Raw genomic sequence first — 21706 nt, 5'->3', positions numbered from 1 at the left:
GAACAACGGGATGACAGTTTGACAGTGCAGTGCAGGGCTACATAAAAGTTAATTCAAAGTAGTTTTAATACAAGTTTAGACCAGAATCTATAAAGTACATTAAAAAAAAACCAGGAAGAATACCCCAGAATTAGCACCTCAGAGATGTCTTAAATGACTTTATTCAATTTCGAAAGATGAAAAAATAAATTGGACTATACAAACAAAACTTTTTCAAATAAATTCTTTTGAATTAATTATTTTGCATTCATAGCATTATTCTGTATGAGTATGTACAAGTATAATGACATAAATACAAATAAGAACAATGATATTTTTCTACAAAGCAAAACTAAAAGAACTAGCTAGCAAAGATTTGCTGTTTATTACGTGTTTTCTTCTCTGATTTAGTTTGAAAGAGAACCAGGCTGGGAAACTGTTGATATTCTGTTTACTGAAAAGCCAGTCTTTGCATAATCCTAAAGTTAATAATAAATCTGTTTATAATGAGTGAAACAAAGATAGTTACTTCTAATATGTATTATGAAGCTGAAAGCACAGTTATTGAACTTCATAGAAAAATGTTCCCAGGAAGATTACATCTGCTCTTCTAGAAATCTTCCGTTACTTTCTGTGTATTTAATGTGCATACTCATTACAGAAAATGTAGAGCCTGCAATTCATCAGATGCATTGAGAGCAGGTAAGTATTATTAGTGAAGAAACCAAGGAATGGTGTTTAAGGCATTAGATTAAAAACAAGTAAAAGTTTCTTGGAGCAAAGAAACCCATTTTAATTTCAGCATGCCAATTATTTCTTGTGGAAGGATTAAGCTGTGAGTACCTGGGAAGAAAGAGTGTAAGCAAGTAAGTAAGTGAATTACAGTGTTATGAACATATGTCCAGATGTTTCTGAATATAATTAATGAATTTTTAGTTAATTTAATGAAATAATCATTTATTTTTTAAATAATATTTATTAAAACATTTTTCACCATTTTTGCTTCACTTTAAATATAGTTTCTCAAAAATGGACAAGGAACTAGATGTCTTCAGGAGGCCACTGGTTGATGTTCAGGGCATCCCTGTGTTCTGGAGTATGGCTGAAGAATGGTCCCAGGTGGAGTCATTTGAGGCCAGACCAGATGACCTTCTGATAGCCACCTATCCAAAGTCTGGTAATACCTTTTCAATTATTTGTAATAGTTGACTAGTTGTTCATCTTCGGTGTAATCTATTCCACTGATTGACTAATCATTTTCCAAGAAATTCATGTGGCATCTACCAGTTTAACTTTTTCCTCCTAAAATGAGCAAATTCAACTCATATGAAAAATCACACAATTAAATAAAGGCTATATCATATGAAAACTCAATGCTACTGTCTTGGTTTACCTACCAAGTTCAAAGATAATTTATGAAGACTGGATATAAAAGTGATTTATATACATTAGGGTTTGTAATATATAATATATTTGAAATATTTGCTATATTTAATTATATTTCAAATTATTATCAAAATATTAATAATTTAAATGTATTTTTAAAATTACTCAAAAGAATTTAAGATTAGTCAATATGAATCAGTACATTTTATTTCTCCAGAATGTTTAGCAACCTGACAATTTACCATTGCATAAATAGTTAATCTAAGAAAATTCTCAGGCATAGCAGAATCTAGTGAGATGGCTACACATAAATTAATAATATTTTCTTGCTCATTGTCATCATTTTTACCTTTATAGTTTTTCATAACATGTCTTATTCATTTTTAACTAACCTGTTAATTTTTTTAAAGAAGATCCAAGTTAATATCATCCATGGTTGGTTGGTTTGGGGGCAACACCAAGATGTGCTCAGAGCTTACTCCTGGCTCTGCAGCTAGGAATCACTTCCGGCAGGGCTCAGGAAACCATATGGGTTCCAGGGAGGGATTAGACCTGCGTTGGCCGTGTGCGTGCAAGCCTACGCACTGTATTGTCACATTGGCCCAACATCATACAATTTTAAAAGTCATGAAAAATAAACATTTTTAATCTAAACATGGCTAAACTAATAATTTTTAAATTTAGAGTCTAGTACCCACAATTGATTGGCCATGCAATGATAGGAAAGAGCATGTGTTATATTTGTACTTTGAGGCATAGGTCTTCTTTTCCCGTGAATCAATGCTTTACTTTAAGCCAGATTAGAAAATATGGCAATAAAGCATAATACTATTACTTGAGTAATATTTTTCATATTACCTAATAGTCTGTGTTATATGGTCAGATTAATCTCATGCTCATTAATTAGGAACAATAAAGAGTAAGTTTTCCATGGAAGGTATTTTAAAAAGATGTTTAGATTACTTCGACATCTGGAACAAATTTAAAGATGTATCCACATGTTAAGTCAGTTTTTTACCCAGAATTGTGACTATCATTACATATATTTTGCATATTTAATACTCCAGCTTCACTTTATTTTTGAATTTTTAATTTAATCATATTTTATACACATATGTGTACACATTATACATTGTATATGTGTATGATCAAGATAGGAAAGGATGTCTCCTAAGAAAAGAGAAATGAAAGGGTCAGAGTAATAGTACAGCATGTAGGGCACTTGCCTTGCATGTGGTCAACCTGGGTTCAATCCCGAGCACTACATATAATTCCCTGAGCATCTCCAGGAATGATCTATGAATGCAGGGAAAAGAGTAAATTCTGAGCATTGTGGAGCATAGCAAAAATAAACCAAAACAGTAAAACAAAATAGGTTAGTAATGAAAAAATGAAATGGAAATAAAACATTTTTGTTTTTTGCGTTATACAATTTCTCTACCTTTGTTACCTTCTCGTACTCTTTATTATAGAAGAACTGAGTTTCATCTTTTTCTTTTAGGAACAACCTGGGTCAGTGAAATACTGGATTTAATCTACAACAGTGGGGATGCAGAGAAATGTAAACGAGATGCAATATACAACAGAGTGCCATTTATGGAATTGATAGTTCCTGGACTCTCAAATGGTATATTCTCTTAATGTTTCTATTATACCTACAATAGTTAGACCCACTATCTTATCTTTGTGGTGTTTGAAGAATTATGACAGAAAATTTTACAGCAAAACTCGGACAGTTGGATCATAAACATCTATAACAAAAGAATAAGAATTTATTTGTGCCAATAATCATTTCATGCTCCTCTTTACCACAAAATAATAGTTGCACAAAGAATTTGCTGTTGTATATTTTTACTGCTAGGATATGTGAATGTTTAAAAAAATTGTATAATTGATCATTAGATAAACAATAAAATTCAGTATTTGATCTAACATGGAACCATGCCTACTAGTTAATGGATATTCACAAAGTCAAGGAAGAAGATGAGAATATATGACCATGTGCTTTAATTTTTTAAATAGTCATGAGCTCTATTGTGCAATCTTACCATAAAATTTGAAATGAAGAAAGTTTTGAAACCATGACATTCAAGTTCCCTATGCTACAAATGAAAAACCAAAAGATAAAATTAAGGGAAATCATTACAATTTTAGTCTTTGCCAACTGCTGTTGCATTTTTATCAAGGTCTTATATCTGAGGATTTTATAAATGCTTATGAATATAAAAAACCTTACTATTACTAGGCAATAAAGTAGCTAACAGCCTAAATTTATCATTTTAAAATCTCAGTATAGATTTTGAAATTATATGAAGTCATATAATTTCACAATTGTTTCAAGCCCAATATGCACATATTGTTTGGATATATTGTAAGGAAATTAATGATTCCATATTCATAATACAATTTGATTATGTGCTTATAGGTGTTGAGGAGTTGAAAGTCATGCCATCTCCTCGATTAGTGAAAACACATCTTCCTGTTCAACTTCTCCCTTCCTCATTTTGGAAGAATAATTGCAAGGTAACAAAATTTATAATCTTCGGCTAGTCGAAAAGTAGTGAGCAGTCACAAGATCAACCTAAAATCAAGGTGCAGTTGATTTTAAACTATAATTTATAACCTTTGAGTTTTGTTTAAATTTTATTTAATAATATGCAATGGATATAACAAACTATGAATTGCAATGGATATATGGAACCAATGAATTGCAATGGATATAACAACCTATGAAACCATTGCCCAAATGATAATGTGGGTCATATATCCAAAAGATCAAACAGCACCAATGTTAGAGATAAGTATTGCATTCACTAAGAATATCTCAGACTTTCTGTTAAATAAAATGCAAATTAATCTGCATAAATCTTATTAAACTGTATAACTTTATGTAACAGGTTCTTAAACTCATATAGTCTTTCACAAATTCAGCATAATTTTAAATATGAATTTATAATATGAATATGAATGGATATAATTATATATTCGCTGTAATCATTTATAACCATCTCATAAATATTATAAAGATTTATAAGTCTTCAATACAAATATATTAATTAAATATAATAATAAGAGGAAATGCTTAAGTCTTAACTCTACACAACAATTAGATCAAACACAATGGCCACTCAATGCCTCTATTGCAAACCACAACACTCCAAAGGAGAGAGAGAACAAAAGGGAATGCCCTGCCATAGAGGTAGGGTGGGGTAGGGGGAATGGGGTGGGAGGGTGGGAGGGATATTGGGATCATCGGTGGTTGAGAATGGGCACTGGTGGAGGGATGGGTACTCAGTCATTGTATGACTGAAACGCAAGCACGAAAGTTTATAAGTATGAAACTGTACCTCACAGTGATTCACTATTAGAAAAATTAATTAATTAATTAATTTTAAAAAGTCAAATCTACACATGATTAATTTTCACAATGCCAGCATAGAAATACAATCACAAAGTTATATCTTTTTTTATTTTATTTTTTTATTAGTTTATTTTTAATTAGAGAGTCATCGTGAGGGTACAGTTACAGATCCATACATCTTTGTGCTCATGCTTCCCCCATACAAAGTTCAATAACCCATCCCTTCACCAGTGCCCATTCTCCACCACCCGTAAACCCAACATCCCTCCCCTCCTCCCCAGTCCCGTCTCCCCCCACCCCACCCTGCCACTATGGCAGGGAATTCCCTTTTGTTCTCTCTCTCTGATTAGGTGTTGTGGTTTGCAATAAAGGTGTTGAGTGGCCACACAAAGTTATATCTTAACCAGTGCTCAAATCAAGTAATTGAACATTGCTGGCACATCAAAAACTGTTTTCTCCTCTTTTGCTTTCTTAAGTATTTAAAGAAAATTTTCATTTTATAAGAAGTTATTAAAAAATTTATAAGAATTTATTTGAAACAATCAATTATTTTTCTTCTCTTTTTCAATCAGGCTTTTCTATTATTTTTAAAAGGGTTTTGCATTTTGTCTTTAAAAGATTGTCTTTCTCAAAGTAATGAAAGCATTCTTCTATTTTTTCTGTTTTTCTTAAAGTTTTACTTACCATATTTTTTATATTAGTGCAATTCTGTTATCTCTAACAAAAATAGTTAATAGTAGAAGACTTATTTTAGCATAACCAGGTGACTTATAGTGTTCCACACAAGACTTATACAAAAATTCTAATAGAATCCTAATTTCCCAATCCTTCTCTATCATTTCCTCTGTCTTTTTCACACACACACATACACACACACACACACACACACACAAAACTAACACTATCTTTTTTCTACATATGTGTTCCTAATATTTAAAGATACATTTTAATAAATCTTTATTCTTTTTTTTTTTAAATTTATTTATTTTTAATTAGAGAATCACCGTGAGGGTACAGTTACAGATTTATACACTTTTGTGCTTATACTTCCCTCATACAAAGTTTGGAACCCATCCCTTCACCAGTGCCCATTCTCCACCACCCGTAAACCCAGTGTCCCTCCCACCCTCCCCAATCCCATCTCCCCCCCACCCCACCCTGCCACTGTGGCAAGGCATTCCCTTCTGTTTTCTCTCTCTAAATCTTTATTCTTAAATGTAATTAAATTTACTTAAAACTTTAAGGAGGTCTTGGGCCAAAGAGATAATACAGCATGTAAACCCTTGCTTAGCAAGAATCCTACTGGGGTTTGATCCTGACACAATATTTGGTTCTCTGAGCACCACAGGATGTAGCCCCAAAATCAATATGCCAACTCATGAAATCTTTTTATAGCTTTCATTAATGTCTCTGATTTGATGCTAATACCCATAATAGATAAGGAAATATTTTATTTCCTTTTCTTTAATCTTATATTCTTGCCTTATTATACATTACAGCCTCTTTAATACTGAATAACAATGGCAGAATCTCACTTCTTATCTTGTTATATTTTGGAAAATGAATATTTTGCTTTTAAGTACAATGAGACCTGGTGTTCAAACCCTGTAGCAATACTAGCAGGTATGTCCCTCCAAAACAAAACAGTAGTAATGATGACTTTGAGGTAAGTTTGGGTACTTTGAGGAAAGTCTGTCTACATCAGACAAGTAGAAACTCACCACATGAAAATAATTGTTAAGATGGTGTTAGGAAAAGGAACAGGTTAGCCACTGCCATAGTCTATTGGTAATTTGTTTTGTTTATAATGCTTAGCATGTTCTTAGGAAATTACATTAACAATGGTCTCAATTCTTAAAATTCTGCAGTTGAATATTTGAAAAATTCATTGTCAGGCACAACTTTCTTCCCACCATTTTTGTCCTATATTATGAGAAATACATATCACTGTCACTGTCACCATTCGATATGCCAAAAACAATAACAATTCTCACAATGGAGACGTTACCGGTGCCTGCTCGAGCAAATCAAAGAGCAAAAGGATGACAGTGATACAGTGATACAGTTTCACTGTCACTGTTATCACATTACTCATCAACTTGCTCCAGCAGGCACCAGTAACGTCTCCATCATGAGACTTGTTACGTTTTTGGCATAACGAGTATGCCCCGGGTAGCTTGCCAGGCTCTGCCATGTGGGTGAGGTACTCTTGGTAGCTTGCCGGGCTCTCTGAGAGGGGCAGAGGAATCGAACCTGCGTTGGGCACATGCAAGGCAAATGCCCTACCCACTGTGCTACCGCTATGAATTGAAAAAAGAACATTTTATTTTTTTCAGTTAGTTTTGATAGATGTAGAAATTCTGATCACACTTTGATAGAAGGAAATTATTTTCTATTTTAAGACACCATGATTGACAAAGCTGTTCATAGTAAAAATTTGTTCCAACACCAATGTTGCAGCACCAATCACAGTAGCCTTAGGTCCCTGTTTTTCCCAGTCTGTCCCCTTGGCAGGCATATGACAAATTTATTTCTATCACTTGCTCCAATAAAACTTAAAAGAAAGAGTGAGTGGAATTACCGGGAGATAAACAAAAGTGAATTTTTAAGAATTAATTGCTTTTAACCTATGTAAATAAGGAAATTCAAATCATTAATAGAAAAAGAAAAGAACCATTTTGTCAAGATAAGCAACCGTATATAAACTTTATGGACTAAAAACAAATGACTTCCTATATCGCCCCACAGATGGTCTATGTAGCAAGGAATGCCAAAGACGTGGCTGTTTCTTACTATTACTTCTATCAGATGGCAAAACTGCACCCAGACCCTGGAACCTGGCAGGAGTTCCTGGATAAATTCATGACTGGAAGAGGTAAGTTTGACTCTTACTTTAATTGTGGAGTTCCATAGTGAAAAGGTTTATTTTCCTACAAGTTCAAGTACAAATTTTGGGTTCTGAGCGATAGCACAGTGGGTAGGGTATTTGCCTTGTACGCAGCCGACCTGGGTTCAATTCCTCCGTCCCTCTCAGAGGGCCTGGCCAGCTACTGGGCAGAGAGCCTGGCTAGCTATCTGTGGTGTATTCAATATGCCAGAAACAGTAACAACAAGTCTCACAATGGAGACATTACTGGTACCCGCTCGAGCAAGTTGATGAGCAAAAGAATGACAAGTGATACAAGTGATGAATCAAAGATGTTTTCAGTATGTTACTAATTCATTAGAAAGACAATAGAAACAGCAGAAGACAGAGTTATTCCATTCTCTTAAGAGGTAACCTTTCCTATGTTTGGGCTGCATGTGACACAGATTTTTTGATTCTTTGCTATTTATTGGTACCTAGTGACTGCTGCTGAGCTTTTCTCTCTTGCTCTTTATATTATTTCATCATTTTTATTTTGTTCATTTTTATGAGACTTTAATATTTTTTATCTTCATTATAGAATAGCTTTTTTTCTCATGCTCTTACATCATTGCATCATTTTATTTTATGCATTAATTGGACTCTTAATATTTTTTTCATTTTCATTCTATAAGTGAAAATCTTAAGCTATCATCCTTTTACTTGTATATTCTTCTTCAGAGTACATATTCATACCTATAGTAATAACTTTAATTATAATTCTTACAATAACATCATGTAAAAATTAAATTTTAAATTAAAATATGTATGAATGATACCCTGTCAATTTTTACTTATCTTAAACTATTTCTTTTATATTTCATTCTTATCATTATCAAAGTTTATCTTTATTTCATCAAAGTCTTTGTTATGCCTCCAATCAGTTATTTTTTTCTCTCTTTCTCCCTTTGAACTTTAGTACAACTTGCTGTATGAATTACTCAGTATCTACCATCTTGTTTTTATAGTTTTAGTTTTATGTAATAGAAGTTGTGTTAGGGCTGCCACAACCAAGTGCTACAGACTGAGCTTAACTTATAGGCTAATTTTCTCACAATTCTACATATCAAGGTATCTTCATAGTTATTTCCTCTCACTTTTATCATTGGTTTATAGACAGTTACCTGCCCCATATGTCTTCAACATGATTTTTTTTTTTTTTTGCTTTTTGGGTCACACCCAGCGATGCTCAGGGGTTACTCCTGGCTTTGCACTCAGGAATTACTCCTGGCGGTGCTTGGGGGACCATATGGGATGCCGGGGATCGAACCCGGGTCGGCCGCGTGCAACATGATTTTCTTTATGTGTGTATCTTCGTTGTAGTATCTTCTTCCTGTAAGGAATCAAATCTCAGTTACAGAGGATTAAATCCCATTCTAGGGATATAATTTTACTCCTAATTGGAAGTATCTAATTTTACAACTGATTGGAAGCATAACTAAAGATTGTGATTTTAAAACTTACAATCATCAGTCATTTTCTGAAATAGTATGCATCATACATACTATAGAATAGTATTTGTTATGTATACTAACAGTATAATAGTATTTAAAATCATTAAGTTTGGTGGAACCATAATTCAGGGAAATTCTTCCCCTCTCACTCCATCCCTTGAAAAATTCATGTCATTTTAAAGTAAAAAAAGTACATTCATACCACTGCATCATACTACAAAGTATTAACTTATTTTATCATCCATCATCTCTAAGTCTAGACTCTCATCTAAATTAGTTATGGATGAAACTTAAGGTATGATTGATACTAAGAAAAAAATACCTTTCTTGCTTTTCCAAGTAATATTCAGCATGCATTCAGCATGAATAGACTTTTGAATATACTTCTTCTGTCCTAAAATTCCTCTTCTTTTAATAAGCAATGTATAAGCACTAATAACATTATGACATAGTATGATTAGAAATTTTTTGCTTCCTTAAATTGCTTTAATTTTGAATTTTTATCTATCAATTCAGTTGCTTTTGGTTCTTGGTATGACCACGTGAAGGGCTGGTGGGAGAAAAAGAACGATTATCGCATCCTCTACCTATTCTATGAAGACATGAAAGAGGTATGAATATTCATCAATTTCAGCATTATTTATTCCTCATTTACTTCTCAAACCTGTTCTGGTGTCACCTTTTCATTTTACATTCACTGAACCCATTTGATTCTCCTGCAGTTATTTTCAGATTACATAAACTAAACTTCTCATATTTTATATAACTAAATAATAACTCTCTAGAATTCTTCTTGCCTGAAATGTTAGTTTCCGGTGCGCGTGATAACAATTATTATGTCTGTATATTGATCAGTTTTCATCACAACATGTCAAATTGACATTAATCAACGTGGTAATAAATATATTTCTTGTCATAAGAAAATTTAAGATCCACTATTTTAGCAATTTTAAATATACAGCATTATCAACTATAATTACCACACTATATATTACCTCCATGCAGTTTTATTTATTTATAACTAGAAGTTTATGAATTTTAATATCCTTCATTTATTTTATCCACAAGTTATCCCCCACCTCTGGAAACTGCCTATTTCTGATGTCAATGAGTTCAGCATGTGGTTAAATTTTTTTTCTTTGTTTTGTGTTCTACATATCAGTTTGAAAATACAAGGTTAGGGGCTGGAGTAATAGCACAGCAGGTTGGGCGTTTGCCTTGCACGCGGCCGACCCTGGTTCGAATCCCAGCATCCCATATGGTCCCCCAAGCACCGCCAGGAGTAATTCCTGAGTACATGAGCCAGGAGTGACCCCTATGCATCGCCAGGTGTGACCCAAAAAGCAGAAAAAAAAAAACAGAAAATGCAAGGTTAGTCTCTCTCTGAATAACTTCATTTGCCATGAAGTCTTATGTTTTATCCATGTGGTTTCAAATGGCATATTTTTTATGGATAAATTACATTTTATTCTACATGTGAATGTACATATAATTCAGAAAATAGATATAAACATGTGCATCATGTATAAATATAAGTATATTTATATATATAAATATAAATACATGTAGGTTTGTGTCTCACATTTTCTTTATTAATTCATCTATCATTGGCTCTTGGGTTTCTGGGTAGTTTCCAAGTCTTGGTTATCATAATTATACTGTAATGAAAAAAGATGCATATGCAGATAGCTGGGGAAATGATAGTGAAATACCAGTACCCAGAAATAGAATTGATGGATTGTATGGTAGTTCTACGTTTAGTTTAGTTTAGTTTATAGCGATTTACAAGGAACCGTTCACAGCAGCACTTTCGCATCAACTCTTCTATTTATCTTTTTTGTTCTTGCTGTTGAGGGTGGGAGGCCCACCTGTCTATAATTAGAACTTACTCCGGGCTCTGTGCCCAAGGGTCACTCCTGATATGGCTAGAAGGAAAACCTTCACTTTTTCTCTCTTAACCAGTTTATTTATTGGTTTGTTTATTTACTTATTTATTTTACTGAACACAGTGAGATACACAAAGTTGTTCACGATTGAGTTTCAGTCATAAAATGGTTGAAATCATCTCTTCACCAGTTCACCTTTCCCACCACCAGTGTCCTCAGTTTCCCTCCCATGCTCCACCCCCACCACCTCTCGTTCTCTGTCTCTCTGTTTCTGTCTCTGTCTCTCTTTCTCTCTCTCTGTGTCTTTTTTCTTTTGGGCATTATGGTTTGCAGTACAGATATTGAAAGGTCACCATGTGTATCCTTTTACCTACTTTCAACACTCAGTCCATGTCTAGAGTGATCATTTCTAACTATTACTGTTATACTGACCCTGTTTCTATCCTAACCTGCCGTTTGACCTTCACACATTTGTGGCAAGTTTCCAACCACTAGTCCACCTAATCCCAGTTTTGCCTGACCTTGGATATTGGTCTTATACTGTAGGGGTTTATATATATATAAACAATAGCAATAGCAATAGCGGGTAGGGAATTTGCCTTGCATGTGGCCGACCCGGGTTTGATTCCTCCGTCCCTCTGGGAGAGCCCAGCAAGCTACCAAGTGTCCCACCCACATGGCAGAGCCTGGCAAGCTTCCTATGGCATATTTGATATGCCAAAAACAGTAACAACAAGGCTCACAATGTAGACGTTACTGGTACCCTCTCAAGCAAATCGATGAGCAATGGAATGACAGTGACAGTGATATATATATATATATGCATATATATATCCCACAAATGATGGAATCATTCTATATCAGTCCCTATCCTTCTGACTTATTCACTCAGAATGATTCTCTCCAGTCCATCCACTTATAAGCACAAATCAAGGTATCTATTGAATTGTGATCAATTATGCACAAGGCCTATTTCTTACCTTTTTGAAAGATAATGTGTGAAGCAGTGTTTGATTGTAATCTGTTTCATTTCCAAAATGATTTCTGATTTTGTTACTTTTTCATTTAAGTGTCTTAGCAAAACATCTACTCAGTTTCTTGGCCTATATTCAATAGGATTTTTTGTTTTCTCTGCTTTTGTGTTGTGGGTTCTTTATGTAATTTTGTATTACATGCTTACTGCTTTGGAAATACTTTCACGCATTTCATTGGACAGATTTTTTTCATTTCGTTTGCCATTTTCTTGTGCAAAAGTTTCTATGTTTGAGGCAATTACACTTGTTGATTTTAATTTTTATTGCTAGTGCTTTTGGTGAGTGAAAAAGTCATCTCCCAGACTAAAGTTTAGAAATTTAACATGGTATGTTCTTCTAGAATTTAAGCAATTTCTTGTCTTATCTTTATTTTTAGTTGAATTTTCATATGGGTAATACAGCAGTGCAATTATCTTCTTTTGCATATGATTGCCTACTTTTCTTAATACTGTTTATTGAAGAGATTTCCCCATTAAGTATTCTTGAACCTTGGTTTTATTGTACATTTATTGGCCACTTATGTGTGTGTGTGTTTTGTTCTTTTTTTAAAAAAATTGAACCACAGGGGCTGGAGTGATAGCACAGCATGTAGGGCATTTGACTTGCACGTGGCTGACCCAGGTTCGCTTCCCAGTATCCCATACAGTTCCCCAAGCACCACCAGGAGTAATTTCTGAGTGCATGGGCTAGGAGTAACCATTGTGCATTGTCGGGTGTGACTCAAAAAGAAAAAAAAAATTAAACCACATGTGATATACAATTGGAAAGTTGTTCATGATTAAGTTAGTCATGAATCATAATATTTTTGTATCTGTTTCTAATGGACTCTGCTTTATCCCAGTGATGTATGTGACTATGCTACTACAACTACTATGATGATGATAAACGTTTAGTTCTTTTATTAAACGTTTATCATCATCATCAATCATCATCATCATCATCACTGATTGTCAAATTTCTCCAGCGGTCTCAGTAATGTCTCCATTCTTCCTAGCCCTGAGATTGTAGAAGCCTCTCCTTACTCGTCCTTCCCAACGATGCTGCATTGGAGGCTCTTTCAGGGTCAGGGGAATGAGATCCAGCATTGTTACTGGTTTTGGCATATGAATACGCCACAGGGAGCTTTCCAGGCTCTCTCATGAGGGCAGGAAACTCTTGGTAGCCTGCCGTTCTCCCAGAGGGAGAAGTAGGCTATAAGATGTCACACGACCATGAAGCTGCTGCACGTTTCCAGGAACTTGCTTTTAAGTCTCTGGATGCTGGCCGTTGGTGGGATTACAGGGCGCGGGGGGCCAGTCCCTGGGTGTGACCTGCTATCTACTGGAAAATGGGAAATTTGGCTAAAAGAGGCCCAGCCTCCATCTGAGCAGGCTTGGAGGTCTCAGTCCCAGGTGCCACACACCTGGGTTCTTCTGCCAGTACCTTCATGCATGAGGCTCATCCAGTGTGTGGAGAGGGGCCTTGAGCATGACTCTGGCTAAGGCTCCTAAGGTCTTCGGCCGCAGGAGCTCTGTTTGGGGCAGGGAGGGAAGCTGGAGCCTATCCCCTCCGTGGGGCCCTGGGGAAGACAGCCCAGGCATGAGGGCCAGAGACTCTCTGCCACGTTTATGATACAGTTTGAAATTAGGAAACATAATAATTCCATCTTTATTCAATAGTTTAAAACTTGCTTGGTGTTTTATGGTTCCTAACTTTTTGAATGTATTTTCTAGTGTGGCTTCAAAACAATCAACAAATAAGTAAATTTCTTGCTTGGGTCAGGATGTAAATAACTGGGTTACCTGCCTTGTGTTTTAACCCCAACACGAAAAAAAAATTATGATTTTTCTAGCCTAGTGTGTGTTTTTATTCTTTTAAATGTCAGTATATGCATATTTTGGAGTAATTAAAAATAAATGCTGGTTCTTCTAACTTGCCCACCTCACTTTCTATATCCAGGTTGCTGTTTTCTAATTTGTAGCTCTGACTTTCTTTGGATAGCGCTTGCCTGCCTTGACTAATATTTCATCTCTATCCATTTGCTTGCAACAAAGAGCCTGGCAAGCTCCCCATGGCGTATTTGATATGCCAAATACAGTAACAATAACAGGTCTCATTTCCTCCTGCCCCAGAGAATAGCCTCTCCAATTGTTGGGAAAAATGAGTAAGGAGAGGCTGCTAAAATCTCAGGGCTGGGACGAATGGAGACGTTACTGGCTCCCGCTTGAGTAAATCGATAAACAATGGGATGACAGTGACAGTGAAAGTGACAGTTTGATGAAAATGTTCTTGTAACTTTTAAAGAGGCTTGAAGGGATGACAGGGCAATATTCTGCCTAGCCATATAGTCTAGATGAGTCAATGCACAAGACTAGTGGTGCTGGGGGCACCAGTGTTCGACTCACTGTTGGAAGGAACCCCATAGTTCTTGGGGCTCTGATCTTGACACCTCAAGCATGTCAGCCTTGCTCCCTAGCCTTTGGTAATTTCTCTTCGGTCCTACTCTTGTGAGTTTTAAAGGGATTGCACAGAACCTATTAATGGCTTCAGGCATATGGTCATATCACAGCATTGATTTCTATAATAATTATCAATTTGTTGTGACTCCATTCTTTTCATTAATTTTTAGCATTGTGACCATACTTGATCAAATTTACTCCTAGGTATTAGCTATTTTGATATGTTTGTAAATGGGATTCTTTTCTTGAATTATCTTTCATATAGAGTTATTATGTGTAACTTGATAAAAATTAATTTTATATGTTAATTTTGTATTCTGCAGTATAAAAAGTATATCTATCTGTTAAAATAAAAGATTTTGGATGGACTCATTAGTTTTGTGAAATAAAATTTAGTGAAATAAAATTTTCTTTTTTAATCTTTAACTTTTATTCTGTAACTTTCATTTCTTTTTCTTGCCTAATGATATTCCTGTGATTTCAAGAACTACATCATTGAGTACATTATCTTTGAATTATTGCCATATGGCCAATATTTATTTTATCTAGACATGTTCCTTCCATACTCACATTAAGGGGAAACTTGTCATAAATTGACTCTGTCACTGTCACTGTCATCTTGTTGCTCATCGATTTGTTCAAGCAGGCACCAGTAACGTCTCTCATTGAGAGACTTATTTGTTACTATTTTTGGCATATCCAATATGCATGGGTAGCTTGCCAGGCTCTGCCGTGCAGGCTCTATACTCTCAGTAGTTTGCCGGGCTCTCCGAGAGGGGCGGAGGAATCAAACTCGGGTCAGCCATGTGAAAGGCGAACGCCCAATCGCTGTGCTAAAATTGACTCTGAATTTTGCCAAATAATTTTTAGTTTATATTGAGATTATCATAAGATTTTTATTCTTTTTCTTAACGCACATTGATTTATTTATAGATGTTATACCATCCTTGAATTGCATCAATAAATTATACTCGATCATTATGCATGAAAATTTTTGTGAATGGTTGAAATTGTCAATTTGTCTAGGTTATTGCACCAGTGTTAATTATTGATATGACCTTTTTTTTTTCTTGTACTGACTTGTGTTGCTTTTGCATTAGAGTAGGGTTGGCATCATAAAATTATTTTAATGTGTTTCTTAAATATTTTTTGGAAAAATGTGAGAGTCTAGCATTAACTTTCAAATGTTAAACATTCCATCTGATTTTATATTGGATGAGCTAAAATAATGAAAGAACTGTCTTAATCCATTCTTAAATGAAGGCATTTTGAAAAATAAACTTGATGATAACTGGAGCTTAATTAATTAATTAATTAATCACCACTCTTATTTTAAAAATTAATGTGTTTCATATTGTGTTTGGAAATTAGTCAAACATTTGACATTCCTTTTGTTTTGAAAAGCTAGTTTTTCAGTGATATATTGTTGGCTATTATAACCAAGAATAGGTTATGTACATTAGAAGGCATAATCAAAATTTAATATAAATATATGATAATTTCCTCTATCACATTAACTATGGATAATCTTAATAAATGCACTACATATTTATGGCTAAGTATGCCTTGTTTTTCTTTGCAATTCCTTTAGGACCCAAAGCGTGAAATTCATAAATTATTAAAGTTTCTGGAGAAAGATCTTCCAGAAGAAGTTGTGAATAAAATTCTCTACCATAGCTCTTTTGATGTGATGAAGAAGAATCCTAGTGCAAACTACACCACGGCACCAAAATCTGATATGGATCATTCTGTGTCTCCTTTCATGAGAAAGGGTGAGAAGCCATATACAGGTTTCTGTTAGTGACATCATGGGCATGGGAATACTATGAGATGGTAAATGGGTAATTTTAGAAAATAAAAATAGATTTAGCATTTTGGTAAGATAATTTAAGAAAGGACCATATTCACAATTTTCTATAGTTCCAGGGATCACAAATAGCAGTACTATTTGATCGTAGAGATTAAATAATTTTCTTATGTTTCAATTGAAGTAATACTAGTTATTTAAGTAATGTAATGTTATGTTACTGTAATATAATCTAAGTAATATAATGAGCACTCTTAGGGAGCCTGCTGCCAAAGAAAAGTTCATTTAGTTTATATAAAAACAGATAATAGGGACCAGAGAAAAAGAGCCATGGTTATAACACTTGCCTTGCAAACAACCAAGCCTGGTTTAAATCCTTGACACCACACATGGTCCCCAAGCATCACTATGAATGATTCCAACTCAATAAAATAAGATAGAATTTTAAAGGAAATGATGTAGTAGTCTCAAAACTTCAATTATTTTTTTTAAATTTCAGGTATTTCTGGAGATTGGAAGAATCAGTTCACAGTAGCCCAGTATGAGAGATTTGAAGAAGATTATGAAAAGAAAATGAAGAGTTCTACTGTGAAGTTTCGTTCAGAGATTTGATATTCTTTCCAATTTTTTTACAGTCAATTACAGAAAAATAAATAAAACAGACATTTAGTGAAAGTGAATTCTGTAGTGATATTTCATGTTACTAATAATGTTTTGCAATAGGATACTTCTTGATTATAAAACCTACATGAAAGATTAATACTATGAATTTAGTTTTCACAATGTTTTTACTATTTTTAAAGTGTATATGATTAAATAAAGTTTAAATTTTCTCAATTTATATGCCTTCTTAAATTTGAGCTTAAGTTAGTCATTGAATTTATTATAAAGGTATAAAAGATATAATCTATCCATAAATGGCTATCACCCCAAAATATCTCCATAAGAATATTGATTCCTCTGATAATGCTAGTAATGAAACCACTGTAATATGAGATTAATGAATTTTTTTTCAAAATTTACTTCCCTAGAATTGTTTGCTAAACATTAGATACTGGAAAGATTTTAAGATTATTTTCCAGTTTTTGATTCTGAAACTATTTATCATGTGTTTCTTGTAGGCAGCAAAACATTGGGTTTAGGGTTTTTTGATCCATTTTGTTTTCTGTGTCTCTTGATTGGTGAGTTCATATCATTGACGTGAGACTATTGAAAGCTAATAAAAATATACACCTTTGTCCATTGCTGTTGATATCTATATTCATACCTCATAGTTACTTGCCTTACATATTTTAATGTTCTTACATTTGGTGCAGCTATTAGAGTATTAAATTTTCTTGATGTAATGATTCCATAATCATTATGCAATGTTCATTCCTGATTACCTCTTTAAGTTGATTTCTAATAGAATTTAAAAAATATCTCTCTTACACTTTCTCGCATGCATTTCCCCACTTCTACATTGTACCTAGTGTTATGGAGGAGTAGGGACCAGGGTCTGAGTTTGGATATGCCTGGACGGCAATGTAGGATACATGCTCATTCATTTCAGACCGTCACTCCTCTTCTGAGTTAGCGTTGATCTGGACATCTGGGAATTTTCAGTCACCAGTGACTGCAGCACCTACAGCTCTCGGCTCTAGCAAACCAGGCTCTGAAGCTGGGTTCTCCACTACAGGTGCCTGGCAGTGGCTGCAGTGCTGATATACAGCAGATCAAGACATAAATGGAAAGGTCCGTGTTGGTGTTAGCCCTACAGCCACTGTGGCAGCAAGAAGATTCATGTGTCTATCAGAAGGTTTCGGTTTGCTAATACCTGGTAGCAATCACAGTGCCAGACTAACGCAGGGCTGGGAAACACCCTGAAGTCCAAGAGTGTGAAGTTTGGTAAGGCCTATGGTAGCGTCAAATTTGAGCACGTTTGGGTTGCAAGCAAATATTCAAAATTAAGGTTGCAACAGGTTTCTAATTCTGGGCTGTGCCCAGGTTGCTATACTATGGTTACTATATTATAGTCCGAGGCACATTCAGTAATTGGTGTTGCAGTTGAATTTAAGACAAAACTTCTAGGGACTGAAGAGGTACTATTGAGGTTAAGGGGCTTGTCTTGTATGCATCTGACCCTGCCTGGTTCATAGCCTGATCACCACCAGGTACTACGGATGGCTTTCTGAGCACTTCCGAAAGTCCCTCCTGAGCGTAGGCCCCAAGCACCACTGGTTATAGTCCTAATAGAGAAACAAAGACAAAAAAAAAAAAAAAAAAAAACGAGGAGTACTACCGCCCAGAAAGATGGCTTTGAAATTAGGTCTATATGTTTTATATGCATAGGAATATTATTTCTAATACCAAATTGTAAAAAACTAAGGCACGCCGAGGGGCGCGTGCACTCACGGGCTCTCTGGGCAGCTCTGTCTCACCACCTGCGTTCGGTGCTCTGGAACCGCAGTGTGTGGACTTGACCAGGATGGCCGGTGGTCAAGGACAGGCGAAGGAAGAACGAGGACCAAGCTGGTTGCTGATTAGTTACCGTTTATTTAATCTTTCATCTTTCTCATCTCCCACACTCCCAGCTCCGGCCTCTCTCTGCATCAATTCCAGCCTCTCCTTCTCTAGTCTCCCTCCTACTTCTCTCTCCCACCTTGTCCTCTAGGCTACACCCAGCCAGGAAGCAAAATCAACATAAGAAAGCACTTCCTGAGGGCAGGGCATTCCAAAGCCCTTCCTGACTCTTAAGGTTTTTTTTTTCCTTTCCTTAGTCCAAACACTTATTAGCATCTTAATACTAGTTATTTTTGTATGGACATAGCAAGAGATACATTGAGGCTTGCAAGGCAGCTTTCCTGGCAACATCTTGCCACAGACTTAAACCACAGCACTCAGGCCAGATTAATCATTCCTCACCCTAGCAGGGTCCAAATCTAGTTATCACTGTTTGGATCATGACAACATTTGTCCATGATCAAGCTCTTAACTTATAGTTAAGCATTAGGCACTTTGGCCAGGCCCATCTCGATGCCAGGGTAGCATATAACTCACCGCTTGCCCTGGGTCCGTCTCGTCCCTCGTCGGGACCCTGCTTTTGGGGGTGCTAGGAAGTAAGGGCAGCTGAGGCTTAGGTCGAGAGAACAGATGCCCAGGAGGAAAATATCATGTAGAGTCAAATGACTCCCAGGTTATAAAAGCATAGCATTTGCTAAGTCTTCCTGTGTCCATACAAAAAGGACATTGCTCTGAATAAACTATGCAAAGGACTCAAGGAGAAGAGAAAAACGGTATTTACAAGTCAACAGAACAGTAAGAAAGAAGCTACAAATAAACACAGAGGAATGGGAGCACTGTGACGGGAGTAACCCAATAAACCTAAACTACCTGAGGCTATGTTATCCTACACCACATGACTCCCTGAGCACTGTTGGGTAGAGAGTAGACCTAGAGATGACCAAGCACTATGTCCTTAACATTACAGAAAAGTACAGTGGGGCTCTGAGCACTGAAATGTCTGGCCTGGTTAGTCAGTATCTCAAAAGTGACCATCAGAGTCCCGAAAGGCTGTTGTTGCATCCCCAGAGGGGACATAAGGACACTTGCATCTAAGTCACAGAGAAGAGGGAGAGAGCGAGCACTGAGAGGTGTGCAGTGTGCAGAGGGATTTTTGGCTATAGGAACTGTTTTCTGGTGAGAGGTGTGGTACTGTAATTACATCCATACCAAACTAAAAAGATAATTAAATATTCAATACAAAATGATGAGTCAGATTGACAGTACATGGGATAGGGCATTTGCCTTGCAGACAGCTGACCTAGATTCCCGTTTGCCGAGCCTGAGCCTGCCAGGAATGATCCCTGAGTGTAGAGCCAGGAGTAAGCCCTGACCATCTCTAGGTGTGGGACCCAAACAACCAAAACTAAATAGAAATATATAAATAATTTTTTGTTAAAAGCTTCCCATGTCCGGGGCCGGAGCGATAGCACAGCGGGTAGGGCATTTGCCTTGAACGTGGCCGACCCGGGTTCGATCCCCGGCATCCCATATGGTCCCCCAAGCACCGCCAGGAGTGATTCCTGAGTGCAAAGCCAGGAGTAACCCCTGAGCATCGCTGGGTGTGACCCAAAAAGCAAAAAAAAAAAAAAGCTTCCCATGTCCATTGAGCTTTTCCTGACTCTACATGTTTGTTCACTTGCCTATCATCAAAGATTGAAACCAGTTTACATTTGCTTAGCTAAGGATAAGCTAAATCACTCCATTGCTCCACCCTTTCTTACCTTGAAATACTGGAGATTACCTGAGGAATTTTCCCTGAGGCTCTTTTTTATTCCATGAAGGATCAAAGATGGTGCCACACAGCAAGGTTATAAAAGGTCATAGAAGTGTATCCTGACACTAGTTAAGACTTCTGAATATTTTGCTCCTATATAATTTCTTGCATCCCATATAAGCTCAAGGGTAGTAAGAATGCATAACAGGAGTATGTTTCTAAGTAAAATTTCTGCTCTACACACAAACTTGCCCTCTGTGTCTAGGTGATGAGCATAACTCCCTACCCCACCCCCCAGATAAAGGTACAAAGTTGTAGAAATGATTAAAGTAACAGATATTCTTTCTTCAATAAACAGCGCTGTCTTGCCTGTTTATACTTTCCAAGTAGTTTTCTCCTTGTATATGTGTTCATATGTTTGTTTGTTCTATCTATGACAAGGGAACTTTTTTCTGAGAGATTAAATACACACAGACCCATTTCATCTTGACCAAAAATTTTACCTCATTTATTTATTGAATAGAAAATGATTATTAAAGTAGTTGTGTGACTATGTTCAAATTATTATATAAATATAAAATTACTATTATAATATAACATTAATATATCATCATACAGTTTAAGCTGTTAAAATGGAAAATAGTCCTAAGACATCGATTCAATTTGTCAAGCAGCAGAAAGCTTTCATGCAGTGATCCTTCATGTTCCTTTCCTATCCCGTTCTCTTACATGCTTTGAAGCGTGCTGGGCCCTTCATATCTAAGCAATTTCTGAATTTCCTTACTTCCTGCTACTACCCTAAGCCACTTCCTTCCCAGTGCTTCATGACTCTGCCAGCTGTTGAAATAGCAGAGCCTGACTCTGTGCACACACATCAAACATTCTATATCTTAACTGCCTGCAAAGCTGGTGATTAACACGTTCAGATCAAATCCTCGACCTTTGTTTCTTTCATTGCCAGAGGAGCGCCTCACAGAACTTCCTTTGCCTTGCATCCAGGACCACCCTGATCCCAGACTTCCTTTCAGTAACAGCAACGTATTGTGAAAACAGAAAAGGGGGATTCAATTGTGAGGTCAAAGACTTGCTTTTATAAATCTTTTTTTTCTTGCAGTTTCTGTTTCAGCTTCCAAGTTTTGGGTAAAATTTCTTCTCCACACATAACTTTTAGTCCTTCTCTGTGTACAGACCGTACCTG

The 21706-nt window shown here is 35.9% G+C and overlaps 1 protein-coding gene across 1 annotated transcript in view; it reads left to right on the top strand.

The window, feature by feature from the left end:
* LOC101557490 (sulfotransferase 1 family member D1) overlaps nucleotides 1-16868 on the top strand; it is a 28879-nt gene extending 12011 nt beyond the window's left edge. The window contains exons 3-9 of the mRNA XM_004621688.2: nucleotides 999-1156; nucleotides 2867-2992; nucleotides 3791-3888; nucleotides 7475-7601; nucleotides 9602-9696; nucleotides 16035-16215; nucleotides 16750-16868. Coding sequence (XP_004621745.1) covers nucleotides 1009-1156; nucleotides 2867-2992; nucleotides 3791-3888; nucleotides 7475-7601; nucleotides 9602-9696; nucleotides 16035-16215; nucleotides 16750-16862 — 888 coding nt within the window. The 5' untranslated portion in view covers nucleotides 999-1008 and the 3' untranslated portion in view covers nucleotides 16863-16868. The remainder of the gene's footprint in view (nucleotides 1-998; nucleotides 1157-2866; nucleotides 2993-3790; nucleotides 3889-7474; nucleotides 7602-9601; nucleotides 9697-16034; nucleotides 16216-16749) is intronic.
* The last annotated feature ends 4838 nt before the right edge of the window (nucleotides 16869-21706 follow it).

Source organism: Sorex araneus, chromosome 5 (genome assembly GCF_027595985.1).
Source record: "Sorex araneus isolate mSorAra2 chromosome 5, mSorAra2.pri, whole genome shotgun sequence".
In the NCBI taxonomy this organism is placed as follows: Eukaryota; Metazoa; Chordata; class Mammalia; order Eulipotyphla; family Soricidae; genus Sorex; species Sorex araneus.
The sequence above is the reverse complement of the archived record's forward strand: the minus strand, read 5'-3'. Positions and strand labels throughout refer to the sequence as shown.